General features: G+C 45.4%; 1 protein-coding gene across 4 annotated transcripts in view; it reads right to left on the bottom strand.

Moving 5' to 3' along the window:
- The window catches only part of PDE1C (phosphodiesterase 1C), a 1,852,914-nt gene extending 1,844,423 nt beyond the window's left edge, over window positions 1-8,491 (bottom strand). For 3 of the 4 annotated variants that reach the window (XM_078688253.1, XM_078688254.1, XM_078688255.1), the window contains exon 1: window positions 8,274-8,491. In XM_078688253.1, the coding sequence (XP_078544379.1) occupies window positions 8,274-8,358 (85 nt within the window). In that variant the 5' untranslated portion in view covers window positions 8,359-8,491. The remainder of the gene's footprint in view (window positions 1-8,273) is intronic. The other variant, XM_078688258.1, reaches the window with a different exon arrangement.
- Window positions 8,492-20,385: the final 11,894 nt, after the last annotated feature.

Genomic DNA, 20,385 nt, shown 5'->3' with positions numbered 1-20,385 from the left:
GCAGAGAAAAGGAACTTTGAGAGCCCCAACCTCCATCTGAGAGAAGAGATGGAAATGTTATGGAGTCAAATTAATTTGACAGGTTGTTGCCATGCTTTGAAAATGGTTGGAGGTTGCACATATTTTCTTATTTCAGCTACAGCTCACTTGGACACACAGCATGCAGGAAAGAAGTACTGTATTACTTTGAAAACCCTTTAGTCGAGAAAGCGCGGAGTTGACTTGCTGCCTGAAAAAATATTCAATGTGTCCAATTGAATTGCCTCATTTGTGATGGTGGCTGTCAGCAGTATTCACCAGCACTTACTTTTGGGGACAGTGACTAATTTTCTTTCATCAGACTTTGACCCAGAGCAAGAGGGAGCAAATCGGAAAATTGAGAAAGAAGGAGGAAGAGAAGAAAAGGAAAGAGTAGTGAAGGGAGAAAGCAGGGATGAAAAAGAACCTGCATGAATGCGGCACACAGTCAGGGAGAAGAAAGTGGTGGAATAAAGAGGCATGAAGTGGAGTCAAGGAAAGACAGCGCTGGTGCTGTTTGCCAACCCTGGTATTCAGCAGTGCGGCAACGGCTCCTAAGAAAAATTTGGGCCCAGGCACTTTTTTTGGGATAAATTAAGTGCTTCTAATTTGGGTAAAACAATAAGAGAAATCATGTATGTATTTGAGCACAGAGGTTTATGGAACAGAACTGTTAAAGATCTACCCTGCTTCACTGTCAAGAAGGAAGGAGAAACTCTCTTTTTTTTTAGATCTAATTTACTCTGCGCCACACGAAAAAGAAAAAAGTAAAAGAGAGGGCTATGAATGGGGGGGGGCATATGGACAGGTCTGGGTGGCCTCTGACTGTGATACTTCCACTGTGACTGCAGGTTTAGGAAGATGCATGGACACTGGCTAAGACGTCCTGAATAGCGTGTGACTATTTACTGAAAGCCACTGCCTTGCTGAATGAGTGTTGGCTTGTGGCTCACAGTCTGTCATGCGTCAGCAAACAGTATCCAAGATAAGATAATCTTGAGAGCAGCTCCCCCTCCCAACACATCTCACTTCTAATTCCATGACCACCACTATCCCACAGCAAGCTAGAAACAGGAAGAGAAGTAATTTTCCTCTGCACCCCAGGTCTGTCTGGGGTTATGAAAGAATAAAGCCTGCACTGCTGTTTTTAATAAATACCTCGCTTGTTTATATTTTTGCAGCACCCCCTAACTGGGGAGAAACTGGGGCATTGAACATTATGGGGGTGCAGATTTACATATCTTAAGAGCACAGGTTCATTTCATACATTTACATTTATTTTGCACAGGGATTGTGTGATTTTCCCAGAGTCACACGATTTTCACTCAAGTGCAGAGGCCGTCATCCAAACACTTGCCACCTTAATTGTGAAGTCGGCCACAAAGCCACGAGATCACATCTGCTCCTCCATTTACTCCTCCGCTAGTACGCTTTGGCGAGAAGGTAGTAAGTAGTGTTGCTGATTCTGACACCGCCTCTCAGTTACAAAGAGAGCATGACAGTCCTGTTGCAGTCCTCATGAGACCTGTGGCTCCGGCAGCTCATCTTTCTCCCCACCATGGGCTATATTTTGATGTTGTTGTGACCTGCACATGAGGAGCACAAACTTTCCTGGGTTTAGGTGCTATATTCTGATGTTTACAGACCTTTAACTAATTATTTTTTTACAAGATGTAACATTTTGGTTCCCACCTGCAAGTATCCACTGAGCGGCTCAATAAGTGTCATCAACAGCACAAAGGGCCAGATGTATTAAAGGGTTTTTCCCATTCTGTGTCTATGGGGAAATGTGTTGATACATATGGCCCTAAGTTTGTTCTTTGGCCCTCATTGCAAATGGCAGGAATTTGTGGCTGGGATACCGAAGGTGGGCAGAATCTCTGATTCCGGACGCTATCTCCACACCAAATTCTGGCTATAGGGAATTTTTTCCCCAAATAGCTGATCGGACCCGGAAATACCTCGTCCTTTACAGGGTAGTTTTCCCCATTCCTGCAAAAAAAACAGTTGACGTTTTTTCTGCCTGCTTTGAGCAGGTGAAGAGTAAGAGAGCTATGAGACGGGTGGGGTGCTCGGGATTCTAGGTAAGCTCCTATCTGCTTGTAGCCAGATTGTTGGCTCGCCCAGTGCTGCTGCTGCAGGGGTCGCGGGGAGCCAGGTTCTGCTGCTCCCTGTAACCTATGCCACCTAGGGGAGCAAATTCAGGCCTGGTGCCTCTAGATCCAGAATTCTCGTGGCCTAAGTTTGAGGCCCCGATAAATCCAGGCTCAGAGAAACCATAAAATGTGTACGTGTATGAAGCAGTATTTACCCCAGGGATACTCCTCCCGGCAACTCACAATGAGCGTCTTGAATATAGCAGCAATGGTGCAGGAGTAAATACAGGTTGGGCTGCAACTTCATTCATTGGCTTTGCTGCTCAATGACAAATGCACAGCAATTATGTGTCGCGTTTTACAAGTAGTCCTTATGCGGAAAACACAGTATTCCCATCATTCACATTCCACAAAGGCAGTCATAGATGTTGTCATGCAAATCATCGTAGCTGCCTAGCACTGACTATTCCAAAATTATGCTAGTTGTCAGTAGCCTTCTGACATGAGTTGCCAATAGGGAGAGTAAAGTAGACAGAAAGGCATGGCAGTGACATTTCCTTATTTATTTATAATTTATTAATCAAGAATGTTGCTAACAAAGTACACTCACATTTGGAAAATAAATTTTCTACAAACGCACACGAAACTCTCTGACTACATCTAAAACTTAGATGCAAATATTAACATATTTGTTAAGTACTTTTGAGAAGAGAATAATTGCCTAATATGTTGTAAACACATGTCAATAATATTGCACAGAATTATGTTTCTTTACTGTTTCACATGAACACACAAATCTCACTTTCTCAATTCTTGTTTACATCATGAGTGCCTTGCCACACCAGTGTGATCCACGTTCTGAACATGGACTACTATATGATAACTATTTGCAAAGTTCTGAATTGTATTATTTTATTATTTCACACATTAATTTCTTCTTCGTTTGCCCCTCTTTTGATTTTTTATTTTGTTGTTCCATATTTTCAGCCTTGAAACCCCCAGGCTAATGAGCTGCAGGAGACAAACCACATGTTGGCTGTTCATATCAAAAGCAAGCAGCTATGTTTCCAACAGCAAACCTCTTGTAAGAAATATAGGAAGAAGAAGAAATTAAATGTACTTACAATGTTGGCTTGTTGATGTAGCATTATATTTTGTGATTGTTACTATGAACGTTTTGCCTACATTATATATGCATGCGTAGTCTAGAAAGAGTTACAATTGTTCTTATGATGTAGCTGGAACAATATATTTCTGTTCTCGCTTGACTGCAACTATTTTGGTGTTGAACTGAGGAATCGGGGCATTGCTCTTCCCACACCTCAAACCTAGCTCTCACCTTTCACCTTTCATACTTGGTCTTTTTGTCCTTTTTCATGTATGGTTTAAGCCACCACAGATTCCATGTTTCCCAAAGATGAACTACTGAGATTCTAAGAACCACACCTGGAAAAAAACTACAAAAGAAGAAACATCGATCTGGCCCTGTTAGCACAGGTCATAATAGGAGTCTGAGAGTTAGGTCGGGATCTGAGCTATTGAATCTCTGATGGAACCTAACCTCTAGAGATATATTAATGCTTTTCAACGAGTTACAAGGGCAGGCAAAGATGCAACAGATCTAGTCGCATGTCAGGCCCCCAAAGGAGTTACTGACTCTTCTCTATCACTTGTGGACATGGCTTACCAGATTATTCCAAGAACACCCCAAAGTTGTTCAGCTTTGATAGCTCCACCCCTAACCACTGGTGCACACCTATACCCAACCCTGTTCATCAGTCTTGCACTGATGCATGCATACCCTTGGACCTGAACGCTGTTACATCTCCATTGCTAATATTATTATATTTCTATAGACAGGATTGCTGGCACTGTTTATTTCCATTTAGTCAATTGGACTAAGGCACTGAAGAACAAAAAAAACAAGACTGAAAATGTGGTGTGCTAACAGTACAGTGGCAATCATTAAGGGAACATCACACCAACACCAAACACAATTTGCAGAGACCAATGTGCACATTGGGAAAAAAAGTGCAAGCTCAATAACAGCACTGATGATCTCACTGTCACAAATAGTCTGCTAGAGTTGATGATAAATGGAAAGTGGGTGGACAGAATCGTCCCTTGCAGGATGACAGATATACACCCGTGCCCTGAGTGCCCCAGCTGCAACAATGCCCTGTTTTTGATGTTTCTTGTCATGAGCGAACACAGATCATGCATGTGCACCATCACATAGGCCTGTCTCACAGATAACGGTCTTGTTGGACTGGGAGGGGTGCCAAAAGCGCTGCCCTCATAGTGGTGAAATGCTACTGCCTTTGCCAGGAGTTAAGTAGCACAAGCACAATGGGGATAGCATACTGTGTAATGATAAATAGAAGTAAACAGGTAATTTTACCTGTGTCACTGGAGTGAGGCCTATAGGCGCACTCATGTAAAGATCTGCTACTGTATGCTTAACTCACCATTGGCCTACATCAAGTTAGTTTGTGGTGCTTTGCACTGCACTTATGTTGTATGCATATGCTGGTTGTATGTGTACAATACACGAAAGGTTCTGTGTCCCATTTTGTGAGAACTAGGACTGACTGGAGGGGCATGAGGGGGGTAGAATAATCCCCACAGACAGATTTGTGGATTGCTGCATTCCAGTGAGCTAGTTGGGACACACACTGGAAGAAGGAGAGCCAGGCTCCCCTGCAAACTTCAAATGGTGCTCTTTTATTGGAGAGAAGTCACTGGAAGAGGGTGTGGGCACTTCTCAGAAAAGTAGGGCCTGGGGTAAACTTTTGATAGACATATAACTGAAGCTGCCATCCAGGTGTGAACCTCTAGTCACGCCCATGGCCTGTGTTGTAGGGATTTCAGATTTGGAGTCACTCTTTTGTGACATATCTGCTTTCTGGATGAAGGTTGGGGCAGAGGAGAGGGCACCTTTGGTATATGGAAAATAATATAAGAAGAGGAGCCACAGGGTCCAAAATTGTCAATTCTCAAGCACCTAGTCGGACTATGCGAAGAGGAGAGGCTCTCCCATACTCCTACCTGTGACCAGGACTTGGGGTTAATCCCTGCTAGTTTCTCAGGAGGGTGAGGGGACATCATCCAGGGAAATACAAGACCACCTGCCCCTTGAGTACCAGTGCCTGCCTGCCTGCTTGCTTGTCAAGATCAGTGTGCCCAGTGAGGAGGAGGAGATCACTGGGGGAGCGAGGTCTGGTGGGAGATCCTGGCAAGTGGACCCCTGTAGGGAGGTGTGAGGAGATGATTACTGTGTAGATCAGGCCATCACGTGTGTGCGCTGTACCAGTCTGCGACCCTGCATGCCATAGAGGGCTGCCGTGAAGTTAACTGTACCAATGGGTCCGCCACCATTGTGCCATATGTAAGTCGGGTCCTGTAAGCCAGAGGGGACTGCTGTGAAAAGGTGTCTGCTGTGGTGCCGATCAGGCTGTCACCCAAGAGGAGTGCATGTGCGGTGACCCTGTAAGTCCGTGGGGGCAAGAGACAAGGATTGTAGCCTGTTTGATGCCATTGTTACGAGGAAAACCCACCACAGTGACCAAAGGGGGCCAGATTCCCAACTAACTGACTAAACCAGAGGCCACTGAAATCCCCACCCTCCCACCTGTTGGACAGACCAAAGGGAACAGATCATCACCCAATCACAGCCTCTGGAGAGCTGCATGAGTGCGATTCACCAGGGGCAGCCCTGCTGCTGCCATGCCTGCGAGAGAGATGCTCTCAGAGACTCCAGTCAGACAGTCCCTCCTGGTTAGGGTAAGACTAAGCAAAGGGCAAGAAGGCTCAGAAGGAACTTGTCTGCCATGTAGCACATCGGCGCTGGAACACTTTTACTTTTCTAACCGAGTCAGAGTGGGACTCCTGGGATTTGGACTGCTAGTGGGTCCTAACCTGAATATCACCTATAGTGGGGAAATAACTGCTGCTTGTGAGAGAGAAGTGGGATGCAGGGGACTTCCTATTAAACATGGGACCTCTCCTCGGGGACTGTGTGTATTGTTTGCGTATTCTGTATTTCACTTTGTGATCATGTAGAAAAACTCCCTTTGTCATAAAAGATAGTATTTGATTGGACAATCATTTATTGCTGTTGTTGAATATATTTTGAGTTTTTAACCTGTGTCCATCACACTGTGTCTATCTCTTCCCCCATCCCCCCCAAGAAGCCTTGGACTGCTCAACACACGCTACCACTGAGAGTGAAGTGCTGATGGGGTAATAGACCCACTTGCTCATGATCCATAGTACGCTGGGCCCTGGCACATCAGAAGTACAAGGCATTAACTCCCACGGTAGGGCCCAGTAGCTCCTGCTTGTCTTGTGGCCCTCTGCACAGGGTTCTGACAGAAGGTCTTTAACCCCTTCCCCGCTCATGACTGAACCACGCCGTCATGAGCCACGGGCGGCGTGTGCTCATGACAGCGTGGTTCCGTCATGCTGCTGCGGCTGTTCCGCCCACGCGGCACTGATTCCCGTCATGCTGCTGCGGCTGTTCCGCCCACGCGGCACTGATTCCCCGCCTGTGCAGGCGAATTAGTGCATGGGAGGAGTCGTGACGGAATCACGCCGTCATGAGCACAGCTCGCCCGTGGCTCATGACGCATGGTTCCGTCACGAGAATGGCGGCGCCACGCTTCCCCGCTCCCCCCCCCCAGCGACGCAGCAGAATTACCGCCGCAGCCAAGGGGTAAAAAGTACCTAGAAGTGGTCCACTTCATATTGTTGGCCAAATAAATAAAAACAAAACCACCAGTTCAATTGTAGATATGTAGCACAAAAAGTGATATTTGCCAAAACTAACTTGTATAGTCAGCTCAACATATTATGACTTCTGTAGGTTAAGGAAGGCCACACACACATGAGCATGGTATTGCATATATAGGCGAGTTTCTCCTTTTTTGTGGGTAATGCCTAATGTGCACATCAGGTTAGCAGAATGCCATGGGTAGGGTGACCCGACATCCTGGATTTGCCATAACAGTCACAGGCTCCCATCATATGTCCTAGCAGAATTAACACAATTCAGCAAATGTTCTGTTTTTTAAAGAGGATCAATAGAAAAAAAGAGAGATGCATGCTTTTATGTGCTGCAGTGCAGGATTTGCTACCATCCTTTTCAGAAATCAATGTAATAAACCCAGATGATGCTTTGAGTAAAAGTGGCATTTAATGTATTCCCCTAAGTGCCTGGTCGTCTGGACGGTGTCTTAAGTCATTCTGTCCCCCATAGTTGAAGTGAAACTGCAGTCCTACTTCTATGTTTGTGAAATGTTTTGTTTTTCTAATTCTGGCCACCCTAGCCATGTGTCAGTAAACTGCTGGCCATCTGCAAATAGGCTATCCCCAAAGGGTACCACAAACCGCGCGGCGAACACAGAAGCTCTACTCAACACACATGTAGTTGAAAACACCAGCTGTGCAGCTCAGGCTTCACAAATCAAGCCTCGAGATGCGTTGTAGTTGTTGTCTCCAAAGAGCATCTACGGAAGTTTCACACATCATTTGCTTTGCATAAATTATCCCGAAACCCCGACTGAGGCTGACGTATAAGTAAGGAAAAAATAGCAATCAAGCGACCCGTTCAAAACAAGCGCTCCAGGCAACTAATAAATATAAGACATCCAAACGTGATCAAGCCCTTATCAACATCAGCTTTTCATTAAGCATTAGCCCCGCCAAGGCAAAGCCGCCTCGCCCGGGGGCACCCGGGAAGCACGGCTGATGGCAGCGCGCATACATTTGCTGTCTGATTACAGAGGGCTGTAATTTCAAGAGCTTGAGGTTGTGGAATAATTCTGCAATGTTTACATTTGCAGAACTTTCACACAGGCAGGTGAGTAAGTATACTGGCTGCTCAAATAAGAGGGTCAATGGGGGGCTGAATGTAAACAAAACAACGTGACTAATCCTTGTCAAACAGCGATTTACAAGAATTCACTGGTGAAGCGACATATGCAGTTGAACTTTAATAAATGAAAAAGCACACACAAAAACAAGCTGGTAGTGCGCCAATTGTTGAGACAAACTACACACGAAACCATCTGTCAATCAATGCATGTTGCCATGTGCCATACATACAGCGCAACAACTAAACACCGCAGAGTGGGGCGGCAGCAGGTGCAAACTTCTTACCGATGGTGAAGCTGAAGCCATCGATGCTGAAAGTGGCGCTGCGGCACTTCTTGAAGCTCTCCTTCCTGCTGCTCGGCTCCGTCATGTTGGTGCCCGCCGCGTGCCCTGCGACGGCAGTGACTGTCCCCTTCCCCGCGCGGGGCTGGCAGTCAGCAGGAGCCCTGCGGGCGGCTGCGCCCACTCTCCACCTCGCGCATCTCCGGCGGTGTGAAGCGCGGGGCGGCTGGCGCGAGTCCCCGCCCCCGAGCCCAGTCTGTCACCCACTGCCACCCGCAGGGAAGCCGGAGTTCAGCAACTGCTCGGGGACCCCAGGAAAGTGCGCTCGGCTGGCAATTAGTGCAGCCGTGCACTATGTCATCGAGGCAACCGTGCTGCGCGCGTGCTCTTCCGTTCTGATGGAGCGGGAGGAGGCTGCGCGAGCGCTCGCAGCTTGTCAAACATTCCCGCTGCACGTGGACGGTCCCTGACACGCCCAGAGCTCACCTGTGTTTACATTCATGGAGCTGTCATTAGTGGCGATAGTATGTATAACATTGTTCACTTATTCGTAGTTTTTTTTTAACAACAGTGGTTTTAATACCCTAAATAATATATAGGAATCGTATATCTTCATTTTCATCATTATTAGCCCATTTTACCGATAACCATTGCTGTGGCTTACACCAGTTGCGCTACTTTATAAAGCAAGTTCAAAGTATGGACGATTGCACGAAAATGTGTTCTGTCCTATATTCTTACAGTCTCCTGCAGCGAGAAGCGAGCCACATATAAAGGCGAAGGGAAGCTATTATATCGCACATTGAATGCCTTAAAAGGGAGATTTCGCACCTTTGATTCCACCATCGACTGTCTTCTGACTCCTGTTGGGGGTGAGGGCACGTTACTTTTTTTTTTTTAATGGTGTTCTGTTTCCCGGCTACACTGTGCCCATAGCTCGTCCAGAGAGACTGTGGTGGGAAACAGGGAAGGCAGATAATCACAGCCTGAAGGATGCTCGCACTGGTTGACAGTGTACTTGCTTGAGGGGGTGGATGCGTTGGTGCTGGACTTTAAGTCTCTCTCTCTCTTCTCTCTCTCTCTCTCTCTCTCTCTCTCTCTCTCTCTCTCTCTCTCTCTCTCTCTCTCTCTCTCTCCCCCTCCCTCCCTCCCTCTCTCTCTCCTTACCCCCTTAATGGCTGGTAAGACAGAATAGGATGAAATCTCCCTCACCTCTCCTGACCCCGTTACCTCCTCTCTCATGGAGAAACACCTTAAACGAATGGCCAGCCTCAATATAGTGCTATCTTTTGGGTACCTGCAAAGAAGTTAATGAATTTACGTGGGATGCACCCCCACCCTGCAATTTAGTTTGGCTCTGGTGAAATGTAGATGTTGCACAACAAAAAATGATGTTATCGAAAGGAGCAGTTCCGCTCTTCTACAAGAAACTGGGTCAAAGCACAAAAGTAAACGGTGCCAACGTGCACGGGCCCATAGGTTCAGTTGTCAACATTTGCTTCCCTTCTAATTTCATTAGCAGCATTAAGGGACTGTGCCTACTTCTGCCACAGCCTAAAACTATGGTCCCCATTACATAAACTGCAGTTTTTCTCCTCACCCAAAATGGCACCTTGACTGAGGCACAACAGAGGTCTCTGGTGAGCACTGAAAATCCTGCAGTCAGAAGCGTAGCTACCAGTGGTGCAGCCAGTGCAGCGGCACCCGGGCAGACAAGTGGGGGAGCGCCCATCCTGCCCTGCACCAGCAGCACTTGCTTTGGAGGATACGTGCTCAGAACCTTTTAAACACAGAGCCTGGATGGTGCCTGGCTCTGTATTTACTCTTCAAAAAGGGTGGGGGCGGTAGGGAGGGAGTCGATGAACTGTTCGAAATGGAGAAGAGAGAGCGAAGAAATGAGAGAAAAGGTAAGGGGGAGATGAAAATGTGACAGAATGGGAGAAGGAGCAAAGGATATGAGGAAAAGGGAACGGAGATAAGGACGAGCAAACGAGACAAGGAAAGAAGAAAAGAAAGGGGCCAGTAATAAGGATGTTGGGCGAGACGGGGTAAAGAGATTAATTCTAGTGACAGACAAAAGATGGGAAGAGAGAGAGAGAGAGAGAGAGAGAGGGGGGGGGGGGGGGAGAGAGAGAGCCAGAGAGACACACCGACAAAGGAATCGATAGGGAGGAGAGCATAAACGAAAGGAGGAAAATCAGAGAGGGATGGCGATAAAGATGGAGAAGGAAAGACAGGTAGAGACCCGAAACAGGGGTACAACTAGCAGTGATACCAGGTGTTAGGGGCCCACTGCACTACCCCAACTATAACTGTATTTTATTACCGAGAGGGGAACCATTTTCTTTGCTTGCATTAGGGCCGTTTGGCTCCCTCCGCCGTGAAGCCGTAGGAGCATGGCGTTTATTCGCATTGGCGGGGCCACTCTGGTTGTATTCGCATTGACGCTGTGGAAGACGGAATTTTCCAGAAAAAAGAAAAGAAAAGAGAAGACTCTCAACACTTGCAGTTTGGCTTTCAAAATGCCAAGAATATCTGGCTCTATCGTAATAAGAGTTTCTTTTTAATTTTTTTTAAGGCATAGCACCCCACACCACAGTTTTTGCGATATCTCAACTTTTGAAAGAACAAGTAGCTGATTTTATGGTAATCAATTTACAGACCTCAGAACTATGAAAGTCTGTGAGGGTTGACTGTAAACGGAACATGACCTGAACAAATACATAAACTGCTGGAATTGAAATGAGAAAAGTTTCAAAGAGCATTGATTAGGGGCTAGGAGTGAGCTTGGCATTGCACATGTTGCCTACATTTATAATGTTACATTGCACGTTTTTTATGTAGCACAGTTCACCAATTACTTTGTCTCATAACACTTCTTGTTGCAGAGAGTGACCTGCTCATGGAAACTCTGTCATGGGGAGGGATACAGTGCTTAATATCTGCCGGTGGTTGCAGGTGATGACAACCTTCTCTTATTTTAGGGAGTAGAACTTAATTTCCATCATCAGATTCTGACCAGAGCAAAGGACAGAAATGCAGAAACGAGAGAAAGAGAAAGAGAGAGAGAAAGAGAAAGGAAACCAATAGCAAAGATGGATGATAAAAAACTTGCACGAGTCACATAAAGAGAAAGAAAAGGAAGTGGATGAAATGAAGAGACGTGAGGTGGGATCAAGACCAGACGGCCATGGAATTCGGGAGCACAAGCATTCAGCACTGTCGGAGGCAGGATTGTAAGAAATATTTTTGTCAACTGCACTTATTTATACAAATTAAGCACTAGCAGTCAGCCAAATGTCAGTGGACTGAGTGAGTGAGTGTAGTATGGTTTGGAAGGTGAGGATTTTCCCACAAATAACTGAGGTTGGATTTGGTAATTTGCTGGCTAAATCTGAGTGGTAGTGATACAGGTTATGGTTGGTCACTGGGGAGGGTTTAGCTGCTGGGGCTCTACACTGTTCAGCCTTTCAGCACAGACCGTAACCTGTATCTTCCGTTGTTTTCGTAGTTTGTTATTCTTTGGCTGATTAGCACACATCCTTGTAAATGGAATGACTACTGCTACGTTCCAGGACCTTGGTGGGTTAATGGTAGCATAGTCCGGGTTCTGTGTTTGAAGCTGAGCTGGAGTGTTCAACATATGGTCGAGGGGAGTTGCTGATCTGGTGGCCTACTAAGTTTCCTTCAGCAATGGGCTGCAGTACTTTATTTAATACATTCAGTGGCTCTAGGTCAATTCGCATTGCTCTTTGTTTGGTCGTCTGCCTGACATTTCTCTAAGTGGAGTGTCAATCTACACCAAGCCCATTGTCCTGGTATTTCCCTTTCCAGCTGAAGGTTGCCCCCAAAAATCAAAGCCCATCAGCCTGCCACATCTCAGTCTCTTTCACCATGAACTCCCTGCCATAAGTTCCTTTTTAGGTCGAGCCTACAGCACACATGCGCTGTTGCAATGCTGTGATTACTCTATACAGAGGGCAATCCTGCCTTTTGCTTCAGCTGGTTAACTCCTGTGTCACTTGAATTTCCTGGCTTCTTATTGGTGGTGCTCCAGATACTTCACTTCCATTCTCATAGTTCGGGAGCACCGGCCAACTACAGTTTCATTAAACTGTAGTTGTGAATGTGTTTATTTAGGGACTACTTGTGTTTTTGGCAGCTTCTCTTCACGTAATGGTGGAGCCAAGTCACAAGCAGTCTCTTCACTGCATAGATGGCCTGCATTCCCAGTGCTCCGCTAATAGCTATATAAATTAAATGAGAAGGCCTAGTGTGGGTTTCCATGTCTGTTTGTGTATTGAAAAACGTACACTGCTACCTCTTCTGGGTGCGAAGCAAACTTGCTTAGCTGCTGACCATGCCATACTTGGTCTTCCATCTGAATAAAGTTTGAAAAGATAATTTCTGTGTACAAACCAGGGTGTTTGACTTTTTAATGCTTGTTAAAATTGGAATTTATGATTCACAACCATTGCATTCCCTAGAATGTTGCTCACATGTTTTTGTACACACTTGACAGGCTGACATTTGTATGCAAAAGACACGACTACATCCACATCTTTTACAATGAAGGATTATATTGGCTTCACGTGCTAGCAAGAAGTTCAGTAAAATATCAGGTGCCTGATTCACTGAGGACTATACAGACATTTGCAATTTTATTGTGTAGGGTACATGCTACAAACTATCAACAAAAATATGCTTTAGTCCATGAACTAACATCTCCATGACTTTAAATCTTGGCAGGCCTGACCCAGGCTCTCATCTTTCCAACTTTAATAAATAGGGTAATAACACTGTGAGAACTGCGGCCGAACACGGCACTGCATGTCTGAGGCAGGGAAAAGAGGGGTTGGTGAGTTGTTGCACTCTCCTGTGGGTGTGAATGCAGTTTTTAAATGCTGCAGCGCTTCCAGTGTGCATTTTAGACTTAGCATACCAACATTGTCTTGGCAGACCAAGCCAATTTAATTCAGTTTTTCACAAGTACTCCCTGCCCCTTTGTTTGCCTAAGCCAGTTGCCCTTTGTGCCTCCAACTAACCCTGGGCGTAGAACTCCGCGAAGCTCGCGGACTTTGAGGAGTTTTCCGCACACCGCGTTACGCGGAGCTTGCGGAGTTTCAAAAAACTCTGCTTTGCATAGAGTTTTTTACCTCGCTCGCGCTCGTCAACGTCAAGTTGGCGACCGCAAGTGAGGAAAATCAACCTCCCGGTGAGATTTTTCCTCATTTGCGATTGCTAACATCAAGTTGGCAAGCGCAAGCGTAGAAAATCAACCTCCCGTCGAGATTTCTCAACGTGAGGGAGTCAGGTTTCTCATTGCGAGTGGTCACGTATGCTCGCGACCGCTCGCATTGAGAAACAGCCCATTCGCGTTGAGAAAGCTGTTGCTCGAGTAAAAATCTACTCGAGCAGCAGAATAGGAATGCAGGGACTACTTGCGCTGTTCATGGTGTCTTTTGCAATGATTGCACAGTCGGACAAGCATTCGGCACTGTGCAATCACCATAAACTGCATTTTTCTATCGTACTCCGCCACTTGCGGAGCTCCGCATAGTGCGGCAGAGTTTTTTTGCACTACGCGGAGTTCGGCGTAGTGCAACTCTGCGAACTCCGCCCAGGGTTACCTCCAACAGACTCACCCATTTAATACTGGTTTGCACATCTGTATTCTATTTGGATGCAATGTAAAGTGCTCAAACGACTGAGAGGGGTAGTAAACACCATAAAAATGCAATTACAAGTGCAAGAGTATCACCAAGAGCCCACTGTCCGCCCTCTCTGCAGCCAAAGTGTCAACAGCAGTCCAAGTGCAAATGCCTGCGTGCTCATAACACAGATGAATACTGCACTTGTTAATGGTGATGTTTAACCATAAGGAGCCCAGGCCCAGCCCATCTTACCTCTTCTAACAGACATGTAAAGCAAGTGAAGTGCCAGTCAAGAAAAGAACTGAATTTAAGGCACTAACTCTTGCAATACTTAAAGAAGAGAGTTCGCAAATACCATCAGTCTAGGACCCTAAGATCTAACCATCTTGAGTACCATCTTGAGTGCCTTGTCATCCCCCGTTTTTCCCAAGTCCAGAATAGGAGGACGGTTCTTTTCCGTCAAACCCGCGACCTTGTGGAACTCAATGCCTATCCACATCAGAAAAGCCAAATCAGAACTCACCTTCCGGAAGGCTTTGAAGACTTGGCTCTTCAGCCTCCCTTAGCAAACTAGGGATCGACAACCCTAACCTGCCTTCACCGTCCACTGTGTCCACAAGCGCTGGGACACCCCCGTTGGGGGGACGTGAGCGCTATATAAGCTCAAATACAATACAATACAATACAACTAAGACAAAATGGTTAAAGTGCTGTTTAGATGCTTTCTAGGCAATACTGAACAAAAGGGACATTGAAGCTTAAGCTTATTAGGAGTTACAGAATTGCTGGATATTCCACATTGTCGTCAACATGTGGACAATAAAGCTTTTTTAGGATTAATTCACATTCATCGTGACTGTCACTGCAATTTATCAAAAAAAGCAGCGGTTGTAACAAAATGCTCGCAAACGTGTGCATATTTTTATTTAGAAGCTGTTTCATACCGCAGGTACTAATTAGAAGCACTTATTAAAAGCTGTTCATATAGCATGTTTGATTCTGAGTTTAAAAACTAACGTTTTTATTTATTCCTCCTTTGTATTTTTATATTCATAAAAGCTGACATTCTATGCCCCTCATATAATGTTCAATTAGTCCTTCTATTTTTTGATGAAATGACCTGGATTTTTGCTTTCAGAATCTGGTCACTCTACTCAGTGCTGGCTCTCAAGATGACCTATGCACTAATAACCACTTGGAACAAGAGATATAAGTTGTATATACCATTTTTACAAAAAATGCCTGTAGGTTAGAAAGTAAAACAGGTTAGCATTACTGAAAGTTTAAGCTATTGGCGCAGCCAAAAAATATGTACGTTAGATTTATTTTTGATAAAAAAGATCCCAGCAATAGCATAAGTAAAGGAGCATGCAGTACCTTATGTGGCTAATAGAGGTCCCTTTATAACTCTACAGGGACATCTAGTAACAGCTTGTGGTACTGCACCCTTTTCTTGCTTTGTGGATTTTATTTTATTATTTATGCTATTGCTGGGATATTTTTTAACAAAAAAAAAAAACATTATTATTTACAAAGCCAATAGCTCGAAAGTTCAGTAATTGTGAGACCTATTGCATTGCAAATGCTCGTTCTTCTTTAGGGTCCATTTCCTTTGTGGTTGGGAAGTTTTGTGGTATGATAATATAATTATTTTGTACAATAGGATTCTACTACTGAATATCGACCCCCGGAATATCATGTTACAAGAATATCGAGTACAGTATATAGAGGGATAAACATAGAAGAGTAAGTGCTAGAGGCGGGTTAATCAACAAATGAATACGGAGAGCCGAGCGAGAGCTGAGCCAAGGGTTTGGCTCACATCTTAGAGCCCATGCACAAGGCGAGATCTGAAAATATTTGCTATGTAAATCATACAACAAATATCATATACAATAAGATAAAGTCTCTTCAAGATTCAAAAAAGTGTATTTCTTTAACATGTGGAAGCTTTGACATCAATAGGGCACATTATTGCTCTGCAGTGAGACGTACTTATTAAAAGTGATAGTTTTGTTTAACTGGGTAGTCTGAACTCATATATGAAAATGCTTTCATAGACAATAATGAAGAAAAATAAGTTTTAGTGAAATAAAATATTTGCCTAAGAACACACAATTTAAGTGGGGAAATCACAATTTATCCATGCTTTCTGGTTTTATTTTGTACAAATCAGCCAGTAAATGGTTATCTGTCTTTCCTTATGTTATGGGTTTGTTTTGACCTCATAGAGCATTTTTCAAAATATTTAGCGCAAACTCGACCGAAAGGTATCGGAGGGCTTTACATGAGCACCAGCTACATTACATAAGGTCACATTAATTGTCTATAGCCACAGGGAGATAAAGTGATTTGCCAAGAATCACCGGATGTTGAGATTTGAACCTGGTTCCACAGTTCCACAGTCTGCAGCCCTAGCCGTAAAGTCACTGGACAGAAGGAGGAGCGCAGGCAGAAGCCACATGAAAGCTCGACTCATTATGGACTCGAGGTTCCACAAGAACCGTGAGCTCAGCTAGGATTCAGGCTCAATCCTGGTTCGATCTTTCAGTGGCTTGCCCAGCTGTAGTAAGTGCACATAGGGAAGTAAACATTTACTAATCATAACTCCACCTCTGCATACCTTGAAGATATAGATATCACATAGGTACATAGGTATGGAGTTAGGTATAGAAAATCTAGACTTACTAACCTGTCAATTTTATTTAAAATATTTGTCCTCGATATTCTGGAGTAAAATTTCAAGGTGAATACCGTGTGGTAGTCAACTGCAGAGTTTAAGTCTCCTTCTGTGGCACTCGAGTCTCGAGGATTAAGAGCCACAAAGAATGCTGTGCAAATCATGGGGTTTGAAGGGATAAAGTGGTGTTTAAATATTGCATTGCCATCTTCTTATATGCTAGTGCTGCAAGGAATTTTCCAAAAGCGTTTTTCTACCTTGTGGTTGTGCAGCTTGAAATGAGGGTCAGTAGCCCCAGATCAGTTTCTGATGCTCCCCGGTAGTAAGACTGGTTTTGTCGGACAAGAGCTACTTCCAGAATTTACCCCTACTCAAAGTAGAGGGTGATTACTGTCCCCTCCCAAATCTCCTGGGGAGATTTATAGTTTGTGGCAGATGATCGGTAGGGACAGGCGTCCATTTGCCTGTACTGTTTGCAGGGGTATTTAATCACCCTCTTAGTAAAATCTGTTTATTATCCTCTACTCCTCTCATATACTCTGTCTGCTAAGCTCCCATTATCATACCACATCCCTGACACCACACTTACTGAAAACGTTGGCTAGTGTCCATTATCTCAACCAGCCACTCTTTCCTCGCCTAGACTGAGGTTTATAGTTGCTGTACACTGTCGTATTCCTCAGACCCTTTGAGCCACCTTGCTTGAACCCAGGGCTGTGGAAAACCTATTATAACGGTCAAACTGATCCTAGCCGGGAAAGATATATTATTGCATTGTGTCTGACTCCATTGATTGAGAATGTGACAACCAAACCATAGTACATCCGACCAAAACCGAGGGTGTCAGAGAATAGAGGAGTATTTTTTATCCTTCTCCATTGGCTAAAACTCTAAGTTATATGCAATATTGGTATTTAGACAACCAATTATTAGATTAATGTTTGAGATCTTTTAAAGTTCCCTGTTACAAGCAAAGACCAAATCTTCTTAAAAGTACATAGCATAGACTAGGCAGTTACCTTTATGGAGTGGTATTATTCTGTGTGATGCTATATTCAGCTTACAAACCCATATCATGTCTTAAAGAAAGCCTTGACTCATTGATCACTCAGCCTCCAGAAAACCAAGACCTAAACACGAATACTTACTTCATGCCTACTACCCCTCCTGGGGTAAAGGCCATCAACCAAGACTCTAGAGCTATATCTGTCTTGTGCTTTTCTTTCAATCCAACTCCAGGTGTAACCCGTCCTCTGGGCACCATGGGGTTCTTGGCCTTCCTCTTTTTCTTTTCCCTTGAGGGTTTCAGGTCAGGGCTTGCCTGGTGATGTTTGATGCAGGCTTACGAGGGTGTGACCTATTCATCCCCAGTGTCTTTCTTCATTGGCAGGGAGTTCAGATGTCTGCTACCATCTGTCATTGTGGCGATGGTGTTCGGTCAGTGGATTTGGAGGATTTTCCTCTGACAGGTGTCGAAGAAGGTTTGGACTTTGTACGTAGTGGTCACTGTTGTCCTCCAAGTTTCTGCTCCATAAACAAGGACCGATTTTACGTTGGTGTTGAAAAGCCTGATCTTGGGTTGCTGCATTAGGACTTTAGCGGTGGCGGCCAAAACTAACAAAGGGTGGTGAGGCGGGTGGGGGGAGCGCAGAGCGGGTGCTGAGCACAGGGGATACACAGGTTAAAATTAATAATGAAAAAAAAGTACCTGACGCTGCCGGCCGCCTCCTGCATTGTGTCTCTCGTGCTGGCCTCTTCCTAGGTCCCAGCAGCTCCTAGGACAGACTCCCAGCCAATCTCTGTGCTGCAGAGCAGGACAGGGATTGGCCTGAGAGTAGTGAAATATGCTCCTCTCAGGCCTGAGAGTCTGTGGGGTTGTGCGCATGTTTGTTTTGGTCGGCCTGAGAGAGTCGGCCAAACACATATGAGCACTTAGGAAGTGCACACACACTCCTCCCCCTCCCATGCCCCATCCCTCCATGCTCAAGCTGGCTCAGAGCCGGCAAATGAAAAATAAAACGATGCTAGAGCATCATTTTATTTTTCGTTTTGCTGGCTCTATGCCAGATAGTGGGGCAACGCTCCTCCGCCATTGCGGAGGAGCTGCCACTGGTCTTTAGAGCTTCAGATCTTCTTTCGGCTTTCGGAGGTACCACGGGACCGAGACGGCCCTCATTAAGGCAGCTGACGATGTCAGAGCCATCCGGGACCAAGGAGGTACCGCTATCCTAGTTCTACTGGATCTATCTGCAGCTTTCGACACGGTCGACCACAACATCTTGGTCGACCGTGTCGGAAAGTTGGGCATCCGACATCATGCCAGAGACCTACTTGCCTCCTTTCTAGCAGAGAGATCTCAAGCAGTCACCCTTGGACCTTTCCAGTCTGCGCAACTCTCGCTGCCATGCGGAGTCCCCCAAGGCTCATCCCTTAGTCCGACACTATTTAATATATATGTGTCGGACCTTGCCCATGTCATCAGGGCATATGGGATGAGCCTTACGTCATACGCAGACGATACACAACTGGTCCTGGCCATCAAGGGTGACGGAGGACAAGTGGCACAAAACTTTAAACAGGGACTACTGGAAATAGGAGAGTGGATGACCAAAAATTGCCTCAAGCTGAACTCGGAAAAAACTGAGGTAGTCATCTTGGGACCACTCCTCCCAGCATGGTCATCATGCTGGTGGCCAGCAGCTTTTGGCCCACCCCCCACTCCAACAGCCAAAGTCAGGAATCTGGGAGTCATCTTTGATGACGGGCTCACCTTTCTGGACCATGCAAATAAAGTTGCCAGCACTGCCCATTTTAAACTGAAAATGATCAGGAAGATTCGCCCTTTTCTACCGGAGGCAGCAATTAAGACACTGGTCAGTGCTTTAGTCCTGTCCTCACTAGACTATTGCAACGGGCTATTTCTTAATGCCCAGGCCAGGGTCATACAAAAGTTACAGTCCATTCAGAATGCGGCTGCACGACTGATTTCAGGAACTGCTAAGTTCAGTCCCATTTCAGACACGATTAGGCAGTACCACTGGCTACCGATCCACAAAAGAATAAAGTTCAAGTCCTTGTGCATAGTTTATAAATCACTTAACAACCAAGGACCGCATGCCCTCAAAAACCAATTAACACCCTACATACCCTGCAGACAGTTACGCTCTTCCACCTTACACCAATTAGTAATTCCTCGAACAAAAACAGTGTCCTGGGGTGACCGCCGCTTTTCAGTGGCCGCACCCAAAGTCTGGAATGCCCTTCCCCAGCACATCAGGACGAGTCCGTCACTCCAACAATTTCGAAAACTATTAAAGACATGGCTCTTCAATCTGTGAGGCGGTGACTATACATAGGAGACAGATGATTTTTAGCGCCGAGACGCCTACGGGTATTTGCTGCGCTCTACAAATGTCAAAAATAAATAAATAAATAAATAAATTAAGGCAGTTCTTGCCTTGACGTCAGCGTCTGTGCCGTGCTACTTGTCTTTGACACTGCCCAGGTAGATGAAGGTGTCACATTTATCCAGGACATTGCCTGCAAGAGTGACTGCAGCTCTGCTGGCTACATTTGCCTTCAGAATCTTGTTTTTTCCTCTATGGATGATAAGGCCAAGTTGTGCTGATGTGGCAACCACATTGCTGGCCTTCTCTTGCATCTGCTGATGAGCATGGTAGAGTAGGGCCAAGCCGTCTGCAAAGTGCAGGGCGTAGTGCTGCGTTCAAGGTTTGCACTGGATCCCATATCTTCTCCTTGTTGTAGATGTCTTCATGATTTA

The sequence above is a fragment of the Lissotriton helveticus genome, chromosome 4_1 (assembly GCF_964261635.1).
Source record: "Lissotriton helveticus chromosome 4_1, aLisHel1.1, whole genome shotgun sequence".
NCBI lineage: Eukaryota > Metazoa > Chordata > Amphibia > Caudata > Salamandridae > Lissotriton > Lissotriton helveticus.
Note: the sequence above shows the minus strand (reverse complement) of the source record. Positions and strands in the feature narration are given on the sequence as shown.